The sequence below is a fragment of the Sinohyriopsis cumingii genome, chromosome 13, assembly GCF_028554795.1.
Source record: "Sinohyriopsis cumingii isolate HCF-2022 chromosome 13, ASM2855479v2, whole genome shotgun sequence".
In the NCBI taxonomy this organism is placed as follows: domain Eukaryota; kingdom Metazoa; phylum Mollusca; class Bivalvia; order Unionida; family Unionidae; genus Sinohyriopsis; species Sinohyriopsis cumingii.
Genome location: NC_142973.1, coordinates 69,755,635 through 69,773,159, shown reverse-complemented (window position 1 = coordinate 69,773,159; position 17,525 = coordinate 69,755,635). Strand labels below are relative to the sequence as shown.

The following is a 17,525-nucleotide window of genomic DNA, read 5'->3' as shown; positions in this document are numbered from 1 at the left end:
ACAGAGACTGGATTGGTGGGACAATGTGTTAAATGGCTAAATCAGTTAAAATTCTGACACTATTTGATTATTTTAGCAGTGACACTTCTAATAACAGTCAGGGTGCATAAGTTTCTGTCAATAGGTACAATGACAGTGAAAAAACACTTCCTCAGGCTAATCCCGTATCGGACAATGCTAGTGATGGTGTGCTTAAAGATGGTGACAATGAAACTAAGGGTCCATCTAATGCCAAGAAAAAAGTACTGTTTCAATTCAGACTGGAAACAAAATCAACCATGGCTGGAAATGAATGAAAAAAAACGAGAAGCTTTGCAGATGGTGTGTAAAAACCCTTGACAGACCTGTTGAATTACCAGCTCACAAACAGGCGATTCAGGATTTGAAACTAAGTGAAAATCATACAACTACATGCATGGCAGCTATCAGCAAGAAATCTGAATCAATTATTCATGCTGTGTCAGTTGCCTATTACTTGGCGAAGGAGAATATTGCTTTTCTAAAATATGGCTCACTGTTGGATTTTGTTGACTTTCTGGGTGTTGATGTCAGCAACATGAGAGTTGGAGGAAACGCAACATATTCGTCAAGGGCTACTGTAGAGGAATTTCAGGTAAGTTCTTTTATTTTATTTACATTTTTTTCTATTGAAATTTAGATGGAAAATGGTGTTAACTAACAAGTAGCCAAAACATCATCAGTTAGGTTCCAATCAGTGCATATCATGAGGAATCCCTGTGTTACTAAAAAATAGCACCTAGCATCGTGATTGGCGAATGAAATTGTATTTGGTAGCTAGCCATCATAACTTCCTGTCAACGTTTAATGGTGGATAACGTTTTTCTTTTTTTAATCAATCTGGTTTATTGGTACCTGTTTCTTTTGTCATGAAATTCTTTCCTGTCTATACAGGTCACGTTTAAGTATCACTGTAATGAGTTTTCATGTGTTTTAAATGATGATACAGTCACTGTTGCTTGAATAATTTGACAAATCCACCACTTGAAACTTATATAGTGCTTTAATAAATAAGTTATTATCTGCTCTGATGATCATTGCAGCAAATGACATTGACCCTGATCTGCTTATATCACAACTGTGCATGTGTAGGGACCCATCAATGATGCATATAATACCAACGTTTTTTGTTTTTAAAATCGTCGTATACAGACAGGCATAATCACTTCCTTCATTACTATAATTGAATGACTTTAATTAACAGAGAGAGAGAGACTGTAGTGCCATATTATTTTAGCATTTAAACACCTTGATGGGAGTTCTTAATATTATCGAATTATCACAAGTCAACATCCTTAGACACTCCATGGTCTTAGGTTAAGGTTCTTGCACAATTTGCATCTGATTTTGGTCATTTTACTTTGCTTTTTTTATATATTTGTTTTACATTTCTCAGATACTTTAATAATAATAAAATAATAATAATAATGATAATAAAATAATTTTATGCTTTGATTTATCATCAAGCTTTATTTTTTTCCAGGATTGCATAGCATCAGTGATAGAATCTAAGTTAATGCAGAAAGTATGAGGCAGTCCATTCATTAGCATCCTAATTGATTAGAGTACAGATATTTCAGATACCAAGAAGCTGGTCATTTATGTGTGATGCAAAACATGTTTTGACAGTGGTCTCTTGCTAAGACTATCATTAAAAGAGAAATGAACCCTTGAGACAAAATGTGCGGACTCTGGCAGATTGTATAACAGCATGCAGACACATTTCCAAATCTTCTTCAGTTAGCATCAGTGGCCATGATTATGCCACACCAAACTGCTGACGATGAGAGAGGATTCAGCATCAAAATCAAACCAAAACTGCAGGAAGAGGTCAGCTAGAAGAAAGGGTTCTCAACAGACTTATGATGATTTCAATTGAAGAACCTCTTCCGAGAGACTTAAACTTTAACAAGGCATTGGTTAAGTGGAAGATGAGGAAGGACAGGAGGCTATTTAGGAAATAGTGACCACATTTGCAGAATAATGTAGTCACAGTTACAGTCTGTCTGGATGCAGATGTATATATGTTCCAGTAGAAAGTTAACAGTTATAGAAACTGTATATGTACTTTCCCTAATCCATTTTAAGCTTTGGACTTTTCCTTAAAATTTATTTTTTGTCATCCACGAAAGGAAAATATATGCTCTTCCGATCTTTCCTAGCATGGATTTGTAACCTATCAGAGTTGAGCATGTGACACGCAGGAAGTACATGACACTATTTTAAGATTGGTCAGAGGAGTGACACTATTTGCAGTCTGTGGTTTGATTCTTTAATGGTTAGTGTGTAGACAGAATATTGTTATTAGAAAACATAAGACTTTGATATCAGTTTTAAGTGTTATACTATAATACACAGAAGACATGAGATGCTTTTAATGCACTTATTATACTTGCTATTGCTCTTTTTTGAATACATTGAGTTGTTTTTTTTCACACCATACTGGAAGCCCTCCCCCCCTTATGGCTATGTTGCCCCCCCCCCTTTTTTTTTTCTTCTTCAGATTCAGTGGGGCAAGTAACAACATTTATCAAATCCTAGATGCAACCCTGCATCATAGAAAATACAGCTTAAACTCTTGGGACTCCAGATGTTTTTGTTTTGGATAAAGTTTGAGTTTACTGAGATTTTGCAGAAAGGTCTTTTTTTTTGCACTTATGTGATGAGGGAGAGAATATAATTATGAGAGCATTAGTATCTGTGTCTGTGTGTGTGTGTGTAAAAGTGCGCAAAATTAAGAAAGCTGCTTTTTTAAATAAATGTGTTTAATAAAGAATTAACTGAACAGTATATATATCTCATGAATAAAAAAGGTTGCTCCACATTAGAAATGTAATCCTCATCACAGGAATTAGATAACTTTAAAACTTTAATATAAGTTCATTGGAATTGTGAATGATACTCAGCAATGTTTAAATACTCAGTATAATTCATAATGTTCACAATTCAAGAACCTGTTGTTTTCTTCTTACCTCTTTAAATAATGTGGATTTTAGTAATACTCCATTTTTGTATCATATCTAGATAACATTCATCCTTAGCAACCACGATGTTTTTAAATCTTTTATGTAAAATTAAACTTTCATCAGGGTATGTCGGATGACAGCCAGTTGGCTCAAAACATCATTATATTAATTGCTTTCATTATTGGCCAGTTTATTTTCATGAAACTATGATTTGCTCTCCCAGTCAACATAATTATCCTTGACAGAACAGCAATGACAAAATTGCAAACATTCGGGGTTAATGTAATTCATGGATCGGTTGATCCAAGCGAATATTGTTCTCATTATCATCATTAACTTTATCTTTGTCCCCATTAATAGGGAAGCCAGCAACTTCAGAGCACTTCTTGATTGTGCCACACAACTCAGTCTGACCAGGCTTTTGAAACCTGGTGCATAGCATCTAACAAATTCATTTACAAAGTTCATTAACACTACAATCAATCTTAGCCACAAGACAATGCAGCAGATGAAAATCATTTGAGTGACTCTGACAGAATAGTGCTTTGTTAGACTCGGCTGGCAGAGCATCAGTAGTGAAGCCACCTGTCAGGTTAATCGAGTCCCCTTATATTTAGTTTAAAAAACTAGCAAACGGTATTTTATTAATCATGTATACAAATGAATAGCTTCAATCACAATTAGATAATCAGCAGATTAATATAGTCAGTCTTAGGTGGTTTACCTTCAGTCTTTAGTTATTAATACATGCATTTGTCCTTAAAAGCTGGTTCTTTTGTATGATGCAAAGACTTCAGATTAGCCTCTTGTCAGCCCTAATCTGTATCAGTGCATATATCGGATATTGTTTAATATTGCATGTCCTTGAGACATTTTCAGAGTCTTTGTCTCATGTATCAACCTACTACAGTACTTATTAATTGTAATTAATCGGTTCCGGTGTGTTTCAGGAATTTAGGAGCTATAATATATTTCCAAATTTGGACTGAGTTTTGGTTTTATGAGTTTTGAAATTGTGATATCAAAATTTGTTTAGGTATTCAAAGTTGAGGAGTTTTGGTTTACTGGGAAAAAGTGACGATATTAAAGAAGGAAAGATTCAGAACAAAAATTTGGTCTTGAGGAGATTCTGGTATGCAGAGGTTTTGGTTTTGAGGAGTTTCACTGTATTATTATTATTTCATTAAGCAATTTCTTTAGGTAACCAATTCATTAATTGATTTGGATTCAATGACTGTGATTCATGAAGTTCATGACTATTTTGATTAAGGCAGACTATCACAGCATGTGTGCATTTATACCAGTATTACTTTTAACTTGATACTCTATGTAAAAGACAATACACTGAGCAGGAATTGACAGCATCCTACTAAGCCACATCATTAGCCCAATTACTATAGCATTATGCTATGACGTAGAAGTCAGCTAAAATAGCAATCTCAGGGTCACATGTTTGCGACTAAATTAGTTACTTTAGTCTTGATCAATGTGATAATGCTGAATTATGCAGTATTTCTTTATAGTCATCTGAAATGATTATATTCTTTGTTTATACATTACGCTTGTCTGTGTTGTAGAAGGAAAGGATTTATTTTGTGTTACATTTCAGATGTGAATTTAAGACATTTTAGTGGTTTCCATTGTGATCCCATTTTAGGCCACCTCCTTCTGCACTGAACTTGTATATTTGTACCATTTTGCTTCCTTAGTACCTCATGTAATGGCACCTTTTTCATTGCAGAAGAAGTCGTCTTTAAAAAAAAAATGATACAAGGAAATTCCATCCTATGATATTGATCTGCACTGATATTTTTATCTTTATGTTCCTTTATATTCTTATTATAAGGCCACCTTTTCCTTCTGTGAATGGCCTCATAGATGAAACTACAGAGATATGTCACCACTTGATAAAAGGTAACTGGTGTACAAACATTTTCACACACAGATGCAGCTCCGCAGTGATAAGACAAGATAGATGTGTACTACGTTCAGAAAGTTGTGAATATCTTGCTTGCAACTTGAAATGTCCGAGATTCAAATTGATGAAAATTGGGAGATCTATATTTCGGTATTCAGTAGCTGACTGACACTGATATAATGAATAACATCTGTTTAAAACTAACTAACTTACCTGTGGATTAAAAATCTCAGACATAAGGTAATTATAATAATGTGCCATGCTTTATTAAATAAGACAAATTATGAAGCTAATGTCTTCATCTTAAAGGGTTTGTGGATAACACCAAAACCCGCACCTGGTTATGTACCTGTCTCATGTATAGGCATTGATTTCAGTGAATAATAATGTTTTTTTTTTGTTTTTTTAAAATAGCAACAACAAAAAACAAGCACAGATTATTTTCATGTGATTTTCATGTGAGTTTTATATGTTATAAATTTTTAAGTATCCAAATATTATTTTAGTTTGCTATTAGTCTTATAAAAGTTCCACACAGACTGAAATCTGCATGTGACCAGGTGCAAGTTTTTCTCTTGTCCACGATTTAGTTGTTAAATTTTTTTTAAAAACAACTTTAATTGTAACGTTTTCTTCCTTTAATAAAGGGAGCACATTTTGATGCTTTTGCCATTGAGATTGTTTTTCTTCATTAAGGTGAGTGACAGTTTTGTACAAATAACATTCATTATATCAAAGTTAGCAACCTAATGAATAGTTAAACATGGTTATCCCAGTTTTCAGAAATGTAAGGTACATGTAACTTCTTGTTTGTTTTTGGTCACACAAAGTGAAGCTTTGAGGCATTTTCTGACAGAGAAAAAAGTAATTATTTTATTGCCACCAGATGACTTAACACATTAACCCCTAGCGACTACTTAACAGGGCAGGAGGTAGTAGCCTACTGCCGAGCTCTGTAGCGTCATGGTCATGTATGATACACTAAAGTGGGTGGTATTATAGAAAGGTAGACAGATGTAGCTCTACAATGATACCAAATAATCTGGAATATCTAATTGCACTACAAAATACAGATTAAAAAACTCATTTTTTGGACCTGACTTTTTTCTACCCAAAATTTGCCCTTGGTCGGAATCCAATTTTGTGTTCGGATTTTAGACTTTTTGGTCTCAAATCTAAGGCAAACTGGTATGAACTGCAAACAGACAGATGAGCCTTTGCAAAAAGTAGGATAAGATGGGCATTTGGAATAAAGAGTGGTCTCGATACAAAAATAATGGCTCCGTTTAGCAAAAAAATAAAAATATAAAGAACTCCAACTTTTACCCTTTTGCTCATGCGCGAGTCAAATAGCCAATGAAAAACTATGTTTCTAACACAACTAGGCAGTATGTTATTGAAAGATCACTGGCGATTTAGTGTTTTCGGATCTATTCAGAAATAGCTCTCAAAATGTGTTTCCTACTCGATTTTCAGGTGAAAATGACAAAAACTTCCAGGGGTTAATGTGTTAAAGAAAATATAGTAGTACATATTACCATTTTGTTTCCTTTATGTTCCTCTTCTAAAGGCACCTTTTCATTGCGGAAGGGGTGTCATTTTGAAGAATGGATCTTCAACAGTCATGCACATCTTACAATTAATTTTGCAGAACCTCACCTTTGTGGGCCACACTGTCTGGGGGACGATGGGGATGACCCAGATAAACACAATGGATGTAACCCCCTCTTGATACCTCTTTTCTGTGGATGGGAAAGGTTTGTAGACTGAAATAAATGGCTTAACATCAGATGTTACTATAATATTATGTTCTGTAAATTACATTGTAGAACATCAACATTTTTGCCCCTGTGAGCAAGTAGGAAGAGACAAACATGGCTCCATGAACACCAGACATATAATCCTGTATTAATTGTGAAAAAGTTTGTCTGCATAAGCATCCAACTTACTTTAGCATTGTTGTCTAAATCCCTCATTCCAGGCTGCCCGTGTTTGTTAAGGTACTTGGTTTCAGTTTCCCAAGGGGGGTGGGGGGGCAGGTAACTTGACACAGTTACCATTGACCCTTTAGATTATTGCACCCCTACCCTCCATATCCTTGGGCAAGGTCAGGTTCATTTTGGTTAAAGATTTTGCTGACTGTCACAACTTGACAATTACAATTTACATTAGGCCCGTCTTTGTGCCTGTGTACAAGTAGGGTAAGCAACAACTGCTCACAAATACATGTTATTAAAAATAACATGAAATCCTTATCAAAATCATATGAAATTCACATTGGTAGTGCTTCATTTGATAAATGATTATTATATTGATCCACCACTAAATTCAAGCTTAGTTGAAATGGAAACATGTCATGACTGATGTTTATAAAAGTTTATCTCAAATCTGTTCTTCGCACAGATCGGGAATATAACATGTCTACACTGGCAGGTTTCATAATAACTGTCTACATAGGATGGAGGTATGTTCTCACACAGAACAATACTGGTATGCACAGGATGAAATTATGCAAGCCAACATGCTTAAATATGTGCACCCACACAGGGAACAAATTCATGTCACAGAACAGGAATATGTCTGCCCACACAGGATAGATTTTTGCATCCACACAGGAAACAAATACATGTCCACACAGGACTTGCTTGTCTAGTACACCATGGTTTAGTACAGCAGTGCGATTGTCTGGGTTTACACAAGTAACATCCTGGTACCCCGATAACCAAGCTAGCTAGCCACCTACAAATAAATGTTTTAGTTTAACTAGGTACTGACTCATTCATAACGATTCCTACACTAACTTGTGGCGTTAATATATTTAATATGTGAATTATTCATTACAATTACATAGTAATTCATTTCTCGACTGACTTTGTAATTAAACTCTGACATTACAAATGAGTTACTTCAACTCGCTATAGGCATTAGCAACATATTAAAAATATCTTGCAATCTATTTAAAAGAGGTATGAATTATTTTACATGATACACATTATACAATTTAATGATACCTCTTCAAAACAATTTCATAAATAAGGTCTTCAAATTATTAATAACAATGTTATAAATTTACAAGGAATAAAAATATAATAAATGTGTTGGTATACTCACAGTTAGCTCATTGTTCATCTCTACATGATTAAAAAATTTGGTAAATGCTTAAATTGCTTCCACCTCTAGCAATTCAGCAACAAGAATGCCTACTTGTACAATTCAGCAACAAGAATGCCTAGTTGTACAATTCAGCAGCAGAATGCCTAGTTGTACAATTCAGCAGCAAGATTGCCTAGTTGTACAATTCAGCAACAAGAATGCCTAGTTGTACAATTCAGCAACAAGAATGCCTAGTTGTACAATTCAGCAGCAAGAATGCTTAGTTGTACAATTCAGCAACAAGAATGCCTAGTTGTACAATTCAGCAACAAGAATGCCTAGTTGTACAATTCAGCAACAAGAATGCCTGGTTGTATAATTCAGTTCATTATATGCAAAGCTCATGCTTACCCTCATTCATGCAACACATGCAGCACAACATACCACACATTGTGCACCGTTCGATAAACATTTAGGTAGATAAAGTTATTAACAGTTCTGAACTTAACTGCTAACTTGTGGCAATGTCTGTTTATAAGCTCTAAACCCTGGAAGTAAGAGCTATCATAATATGATCCCTTGGAATTTATATCGTTCCATTTTACCACATTTAAAAAGAAGAACAGAATATCAGAATGATGCCTGAATGACACATCTTAGGTAGCATTTATACCTTAGATCCTGTACCATTTCCTTATAAGATTTGTAAAGCAAATTAAGAGAAATCCTGTCTTAGTTACATTTTAATCTCTCCACGTCTGTAGGCATGTGTGTAAACTGCGACCAGGTGGAAAGCGTGTAGTGATGTACCGCGCTCCATGTTCCCGACGTTTGCGCAGCATGGAAGAAGTGGATCTATATTTGCAGAAGACTGATTCTCAGCTGACAATTAATCTTTTCTGTTATGATCCTGAGCTTCATGTCCATGCTGAGTTTGTACCTGTGAAAGTAAGTGTCTTTTTCAGATGTGAATGACCACATGACCTCTAGCATTTGCCATACTACAGTATTCCTTTTTTGTAGATTGTTTCAGAAAAGGTTTCGCTTTTATATTATCATGAGAATGGCCGAGTCAAGGAAAATATTCCTTGCCATTTATTTTCCTCTTCAATATATATTAAAAAAATATAATTGTTGGAAAACATATTCCTTGTCATTTATTTTCCTCTTGAATATAAATAAAAAAATATAATTGTTGGAAAACATATTCCTTGTCATTTAATTTCCTCTTCAATATAAATTAAAAAATATAATTGTTAGAAAACGTTATGTCTTAGGATTCATGCTTAGGTCATCATCTTGATATTCTCTCTCCTTGCAGACTTTCTGTGACATTAAGGATCTTTCCTATGGAAAGGAAAACATGTCCATCTCCTGTGTGAATGGCATTGACAGACAATACCCTGAGTATGTGGATTACTCCAATCAGAGAATTCCTGCTAATGGAGTTAAGCTGAATGTAGACCCAGACTTCCTGGTGTGCTGCAGCTGCACTGATGGATGCAGGGTTAGTACCAGACAAGCTTGTGAGCAGAGAGGCTATGGTGGAAGAGTTTCACATAATCAGGATGATCAACACCTTTCATTGATATTTTTTAACAATGAGTATCCAACATGGGTTACAGAAGAATACAGTAGCCAACATTATCATCGCTGACACAAAATTAGACAGCTGTCTTGGTCTTATGATGTTATATATTCATTATTATTCTTATGGTTCATTGGTATGTACAGTCTGTTATAAACATCTGGAAAAATCATTTTCCCAATCATTGCCTCTTTTCTCATGCTATGTTCTTATAATACAATTATATGTAGTGCAGTTTTTGATGAATTTCAAATCAGGATCAGAATTAATGAATTTCACAATGTTTGTCATTATCAAGAATGAAGGAGTTATTGCTTTTGTTTATGTTGTTTTTCAGGATAAGAGCAAATGTGATTGCCAACAGCTGACTATAGAATCAACTGCTGTCATTCCTCCATTCAAGGAAAATCCTGATGCAGGATATATAAATATGCGATTGAAGGAACCCTTACTCACAGGGTATACTAATTATATCATTTCTGACAGGACATGTTTCAAATTAAGTTTGTATAAGTGTCTTCAGGCTCCTATTTGCAATTAATTTACTTCTAATAACACACAAAATGTGTTTGAAAACAGTAACAGGTAAAAGCAGAAAAACATCCATAATTCTACATATCTTTCTCATGCAGGATATGTGAGTGCAGTTCCCATTGTAAATTTGACTGCTAATGCATTTCTTATACAGGTATATGTGTAATTTTTTATGTGAATTGGCTTTTAATACATTTTTTCTGCCAGATATACGAGTTTAAATTCTATGTAACTATGGCTTCTATTACATTTTTTCTGTATGTACATAACTCCATGCACAAGCATGACTTCTATTATATTTCTCCTGCAGGATATACAAGTGTAATTTTCTGGTGTAAATTTGACTACAAGTTTATTTCTTCTGCAGGATATATGAATGCAATTCCCGGTGTAAATGTGGCCCAAAGTGTGTTAATCGAGTTGTTCAACATGGACTTAGAAATAGACTCCAGGTGTACAAGACTGAGAAAAGGTGAGTCCATTGTTTTGACATTCATATTTTTTGTCATTTCATTGTCATTTTACTGTACATTTAAGCATTTTTCCCCCCAGATATATACAAATTTCATTTACCTGTGTTCACTTATCTTTTCTCCAACAAATACATTACCTGATCACATTACATTAGTATAGCTTTCTTTGCTACCTCAGAATATGTTTCCCAGAAAGACCAAATATTTATATCTATTTATTTTTATAGACAGAGGGAAGCAACTTTTACAAGTTAACTAGAGCTAGCGCACTCTGTGCTCTGCATTTTGTCTGGAGAGATTCTTCTGTGAAATATTGTTGGTGATCGTAGTCTGGATATGTCAGAATTGGACTGCAAGTTAGAGATTACCTTCTTGGGACCAAAAGCATCTGTTCCATGAAGTCTGAACTTGTCTCAGATACCAGAACAGTATCCCTTGATTGTAATAGGGGCTAACTTCTTGTCTTCCAGAGAAAGAGAAAATAGTTGACCATATGGGAATGGGCATGCAAGTGATTCTATTGGCAGTAGGTCAAAAATATCATTTTGGAGGCTCTCTACTGCACACAGTTTTATAATTGAAGTCTACAGTATTTGAAACTTACAAAAATTATGTTTCTCCAAGAACACTTATCAGATCACATTAGTTAAAAACTCTCCCAACCACCCCACTTATTAAGAGGTTTGTGTTAGGACTGGTCTGCCTGGTGTCAGGATAATGTGACTGGTGAGACATTATGCTACATGTCTGCGGCATGATGCCCCAGTGCTAGACATCACTATAAACTGTCACACTGCAGATATCATAGCAATATGACTGAAAAATTGTTAAAGCTATGTTAAAAATCCAAATCAAACACACACACTCAAAGTCCCCACCATGCAAACATCTTTGTTGGTATATCACTTAGCTTAAAAAACTAGTGACCCCAGGATGTAACAAAGGGAGGTATTGGCAAGAGTTATAGCCCTTTTTCTATATGAGATAGTCACACATGTAAGTATTCTCAGAGAAATATAATTTACTTAAAACGGGGTAAGTACTGTAAGGGCTCTTTTTTGGCGCAAAAATTCACAAATTTTTAATAACATTGTTGATCAGATAATATCTTGGCGAGAAATGTATACACATTTGAAAGATTTAAAATTGTAATTGATTTTTAAAAATTGTTTGATATTACATCATAGGTATGTGCTTGTGACATCACACTTGGCTATAAAAAAGCCATTTTGTGCTAAAATTGGAGCTGTTTTAAAAATAAGGTGGTCCATATGCAGGAACCAAATTCATATTTTTACAGAATAATCTATTACTAGAATATCATTTTGGTTTTTGCATGTGGACCATGTGAAAAATGATAGAATTTAAGTGTATCAGTGTTCATTGGTAGCTTCATCTCTACAACAGTCATGTATTAACTGCATCTAAACTGGCATTTTTACCTCAATGAACACATAAAATAATTTTTACATATACTGAAATGACATTATGCCCACTGTAAGATTTATACATATGATATAGTGAAACACTGAAATAAACATTTAAGTTTTGTATGTTTGTCAAAAACCACAGATTTTGCCATATTTATTCATCTTCAAAAAGACCTCACAAAGTACCAGTGCAATTTAGAACATGATGTATTTTTTGAGTGAAGACTGTTTAAAAACCATCTAACACATCTGCGAATTTCAAACATATTCCCATTGTGCTTCTTCTAAAGGAAAAGACAAAAAAGACATACTGTGTTCTTAGCTGTCGCTTATGTCCCTTGCCATATGAGTCATACAATTCAAGTACAAAGTATCTCATAAGGCCTTGTTTTTTTACTCCACTATTTTTTTTAAAAAATTGACATTCAAATGTCACTTGGGGTTTGTGATATTTTGCTTCTTCCATTTTTCTGATTGTGTTTCGGTACTTCTCAGTATTGAGCGAGGGTAAGTTAAATATAGCAAAGGCACATGAAGGAAATCTACCTACAACAGTGACAACAACAACAAAAAGTCACTTATAGGTATTACTTCACTTACGGTGTCAGACAGATAATGGAATGATGATAAAAATAATAATAGTCTGTTTTTACCATTTGATGAATTACTTCAGTACACAACTTCTTAGTTTCCTCTGCTGATCATCATAGATTTCGGTCTCCAGCTGACAATAAAATGGGGGAAAAACTGAATGCATTAGTTCTCGAAGAAGTATTTATTGAGGAAATGATACATTGCAGTGTTATGACTGTATGCAACTTGTAATGCAAAGACATGTAAAAAAGGTGTTTATTTAATAGGGAGTACACAATTTGTTGGACAAAATTGTTCTTACCCAACAATCATTCTATATATAACAATTTGCTTGTCACAGTTTTAAGGTATTCAAGTGGTGTAGGGGTAAAATGCATGGCTGCTTCCAGCAAAACACTAAAGCATCAGTCAGTGGTTTGAGCTTCCATGGAAGCATAATTCATTTTTCTTTTAGATTCATGTATGTAAATAAGTTTTCTTTTGTTTTTTCCTGCAGTGACATAAGTTATTTTCTTTGCAATATTTCTTTCTTTTTGTCATTCTTTCTTGTATGATCTACCCAGGGATTTGAATGAGCTTATAAATATACACAGAAAGAAATTTGTATTTAAATACTGATTTTTTAACTGGTTGCTTTTATTTGCAATTATCAGGCTATTGTTTATCAATGGCCATTCATGTCTGTGTGTGTGTCTGTGTGTTTGTGTGAGAGAGAAGCAATAAGAATGGCCACATTGGAAATGAGAAACTGGAGGGGAAGGAGCCATTTGGGGTCTATTTTTTGCATCTCTGTCTTTGTTCATTTGCTGGATTTTGATTGTTTGTTATGTCTACCTGTCTTCTTTTATCTTGCAACTTAAAATGTATATGCATGTTGTATATATATATACTTGTGGCTCATCAGAATTGGACAAGATGGTCTACCATAGCTGCTCCATGTTTTCAAATCAAATTATGAATAAGAACTTCAGTTGCGGACATAACCACTTGGTAAAATGGTCTCCTTATCTGTTATTAAATGGCCTCTTTTAAAAAGTCTTGATGGCCTTGGACTCTTTGTGTATGCGTATTGTATGTGTGCTTAGCTGAATACTTGCATTGCCAGCATCAATAAGGTGTCACTCAAGTAAAAACAGGTTTGAACCAGCTATACTGGTTGCCAGCTATTGTGTTGAAGGGAGTTTACCTGCAGGAGATGCCTCCTTTTTGTCCATATAATATAGAGACGGAAAATTGTTTTCCATTTTTCCAGTAGGGCTAGATTTGGAGGTGGCTTAAAAATGTTATCCTAATATAATGTGATCAGGTAAGTATTACAGCAGAAACATAATTTGCTAAATAGTTTGTTTTCCACAGCTGTCTATAATCTTTCTCCTGCCATGTCATGGTTGCCAATACTTTTTATACATATTCAACTCATTTTACCCTACCCATGTATAGTCATCTTCTTTTCTGTATTTCATAAACCTATTCCTAAGAACTTGTTTATAAAAATACTTCTTGTAAATGAATTTTCTTCTTTCATTGTTTTTGTTTAACATAGGAATGTCAAGGACATAAATTAGTTTTCTGATATGCAAATGACTGAATTGTTCATATGCACAGTTAAAAAGTGTCATAATTGCAGTTACATCATACTTTTTATCTTAGATAAAAATGAAAATCACCAGTTAAGAATTAATGGAATGCCTGCAATAGTAAAGAATCTTTGCAATCTTTCTCATATTTCCACATTGACTAAGGCCAAGACTCGAACTGACGCAGACAGGGGTAAATGTAAACTAGTTTGAATGTCCACTCTTTTTTTCAAATTGCCTTTGTTCATGACTTAAATTGCAACAGAATGAAATAATGCTGAATGTTTTTGTAGGGGTTGGGGCCTGCGCTGTTTGGACGATATTCCAGCAGGAGGCTTTATTTGTATCTATGCTGGCCAGCTTCTGACTGACCAGGGGGCCAATGAGGATGGGCAGCAGTATGGGGATGAGTATCTGGCTGAACTGGACTACATTGAGGTAGTGGAGAGGCATAAAGAAGGCTATGAGAGTGATGTGGACGATGATGAAGGACTTGGCAAGGATGATGATGAGGAGGAGGAGGAGAGTGATGAGGAAGATAGAGGGTCAAGTAATTCTGATTGGTATGTAGCAGCCGAGAATGTGATTTACATATTTTACCTTAATAAGTTTAGTGATTAAGTCTTTTTGCCAGCATCTGAAACTTTAATGTCCATTTATTTCTCGATCAAATACGTTCTTCAGTCACATTAATGCTAGGAAATAAGCTCTGCTCTAATTCGTCCAGCCCTTTCAGAAAAATTAAACTTTTGTCTTTCTTGTCTATAACATGTGGAGAAAGGGAAGAATCTCTTAGAAATATTCGTCTAACATGTGGTGACTACCCATATAACAGATGTTTACAAGTTGGGCTTTTGCTGCAATATAATTAACATCAAGTCACACTGCCTCTCAGTATCCATCACGACGATCTTTAATTTGACCCATCAGTCAAAAAAGTGTGGTAGAGTCTTGTTAGCCATGGCTTCTGCAAGGTTTTGGCTACTTTATTTGTGAATTTTTTACAATGGTCCCCCTCATGAACAGCCCCAACCAGCGGCCATCCACTTTTTACGGCCAGAATCCCTTGGCACCGATGAGTTTGTGTTCAAAAGTACTCCTCAAGAAAGGCCACCCCTCTAATGCAACCAGTAGCCAGCATATTAGTGCAAAAATGTAAAATTTACCCCCTCACAAGCAGCCACATTTTCTTTAAATATGTGTCGAGAACCAATATTTATTTCATGCGGTATGGTAAGTAATCTGATTATCTTTACCTGTGTCTGTTTCCCAATGTCAGGTTTTCGTTACTGAAAGATGTGCTGGCTAAAGTACATGTACCACTAAGGTTAATATTATATCATTAATGCCGACATTTACAGGAAATGGGGTCAACATTGTTGTGATAGAGTTCTGGGCTTCACACAGCAGCTGAGGTTTTTCATTGATAATTATGACTGGATGTAATTGTCAAGATTGTAACATGGTCAGCATAGGCTAAATATAGATTTTGTGGATTAACAGATTGAGAAATTAACACTGAACAGGATACCAGCTAGAGACCAAAAAATCATGTGACAGTACATGTACTATCAGTTCCTTTAAAAACAGCATTTCAGTGACTCTTCAAAGTTTCGTCTGTATATGTTGCAGTACTGAACAATTAGCAGCATTAGAATAAATTTCAGATACACATGGATGATGAAAAGTGCCAAAAGAAAAATTTAAATCAGAGAGGACATTTAGTTGTTCCGCACCAGCGTAATGTACACCAAGATTTCCTAGCAGTAGTTCATGGTTGAAAGGGACATGGTCCACAGTAGTGCAGAAAAGTTGGAAAGGGAGACAAAGATGGGAAAAATAATCTCTGACTTCTCAGTTCTTAGCTTCAGGGGAGTTCTATCCCTCTGTTCATCACATCTTCCCCAGTATAGGCTTTCAGTTGGGTAGATAATTTTTGGAAGCCCAGTGGGTGCAAATACCTCTGACACAAACACACGCACTTGCCCAAGTTAAGATCCATTTGTATGATGCTGACCTCACCATAATGTTTTACTAGCTTTCTTTCCCACCTACCACTGTTCAGACTGCCAGAACTTTATCAGTGCTTGACTTAGCACAGGAAGAATGTGTGAGAGGCTACTTCCCACATCACCGAAGTGGGTAATAGCACTGAACATCACTTACTGATTCTTGTAACTTTAATTTATTACAAGATGTCTTTACCAGCCCATCATCACTGAAGCTTCAGCTGATAAAACAATGAGATGATTAATGGGAGTGTAAATGACGGCTACATCCCACTTTGGCAAACAGATGATCAGAATTGTTTTGCAGGAGCTTCATATTTTGTTTGTGCAACCCTTCCATCTTGGGTTCCCCTTCCATGATGGAAATTCCTACCAATCCTGATATAGCAGAAATTTTGACTTGAGGAGGTCTATGCTTTTGCTCTCCAAGTGGGCATTTGAGACATCTGATTCACAAAACGGGACTTGTGCTGGATTTATTCAGGGTTTTTCTGATGCCAAAAGCCAATGGCAGACCACGACCAGTGATACAGCTCAGCTGGCTCAATCATTATATAGCCACACTGATGTTCAAGTTGGAAGCATCATGCGCAGTAAGAGTTTCAAAGGGACACAATCGCTTTTGATCTGACCAAAGCATTCCATATCCCTATTGCACAAGTTCTTTTGATTTTCATTCCAAGGAACAGTTTTATGTTCTGCTGTCAGTATTGGCCCATGTCCAGGTTTTCCTCATTGACAGCAGCTGCAGTATATCTGAACAATAGTCTTCAAAAACAGATGTGCATTCAACTTTATTGAAGGAACAGCCTTATCTCATTCTTCACACAGCTGGGCTTACTAGTAAATAGGTCAGATCTTATTCCCTCCAAATACTTTTTTTCATCTGGGTAAGGAATTTGTTTTACCTATATGAATCTCTTTTGTTGTCCTCCTATATGAATTGTATAGGTTATTGAGTTGTCAGAGTTGATCTTTTGCTGGGAGTCTATGCCATAAGAGAGTTTCTGCAAATCCTTGGTTTGCTGATTGTAGGAGTGGACTTGATTCTTCTTGGCTGCTTCTTTTCTCATATACCCTCTGCAGTGACCATGTGGTCTGATGTGTTTGCCTTTATGGATCACTCATACTTCTCACCTCATTCCATATGAATCCATGTCTCAAACAGCAGTTCCAAATCACTCCCATATACACAAGAGTGGCTCTCGTGTCATTGTAATCCTTCAGTTACATGTGTTGTATGTATACTGCATAAATGTGCTGTTGTCAACCATTGATTGAATTAGAACCTTTTAAGTTATTGGAGTTGAGGGATATGCTATTAT

General features: G+C 35.4%; 1 protein-coding gene across 4 annotated transcripts in view; it reads left to right on the top strand.

The window, feature by feature from the left end:
• The window catches only part of LOC149785794 (histone-lysine N-methyltransferase SETDB1-like), a 194,039-nt gene that overhangs the window by 115,869 nt on the left and 60,645 nt on the right, over window positions 1–17,525 (top strand). For all 4 annotated transcript variants that reach the window (XR_016425454.1, XR_016425453.1, XR_016425452.1 and 1 more), the window contains exons 19-24: window positions 6,554–6,659; window positions 8,760–8,943; window positions 9,317–9,502; window positions 9,921–10,042; window positions 10,485–10,589; window positions 14,485–14,754. Coding sequence is in view for 1 of the 4 variants with exons in the window: in XM_089979716.1 (XP_089835842.1) it covers window positions 6,554–6,659; window positions 8,760–8,943; window positions 9,317–9,502; window positions 9,921–10,042; window positions 10,485–10,589; window positions 14,485–14,754 (973 nt within the window). In the remaining 3 variants the exon portion in view is untranslated. The remainder of the gene's footprint in view (window positions 1–6,553; window positions 6,660–8,759; window positions 8,944–9,316; window positions 9,503–9,920; window positions 10,043–10,484; window positions 10,590–14,484; window positions 14,755–17,525) is intronic.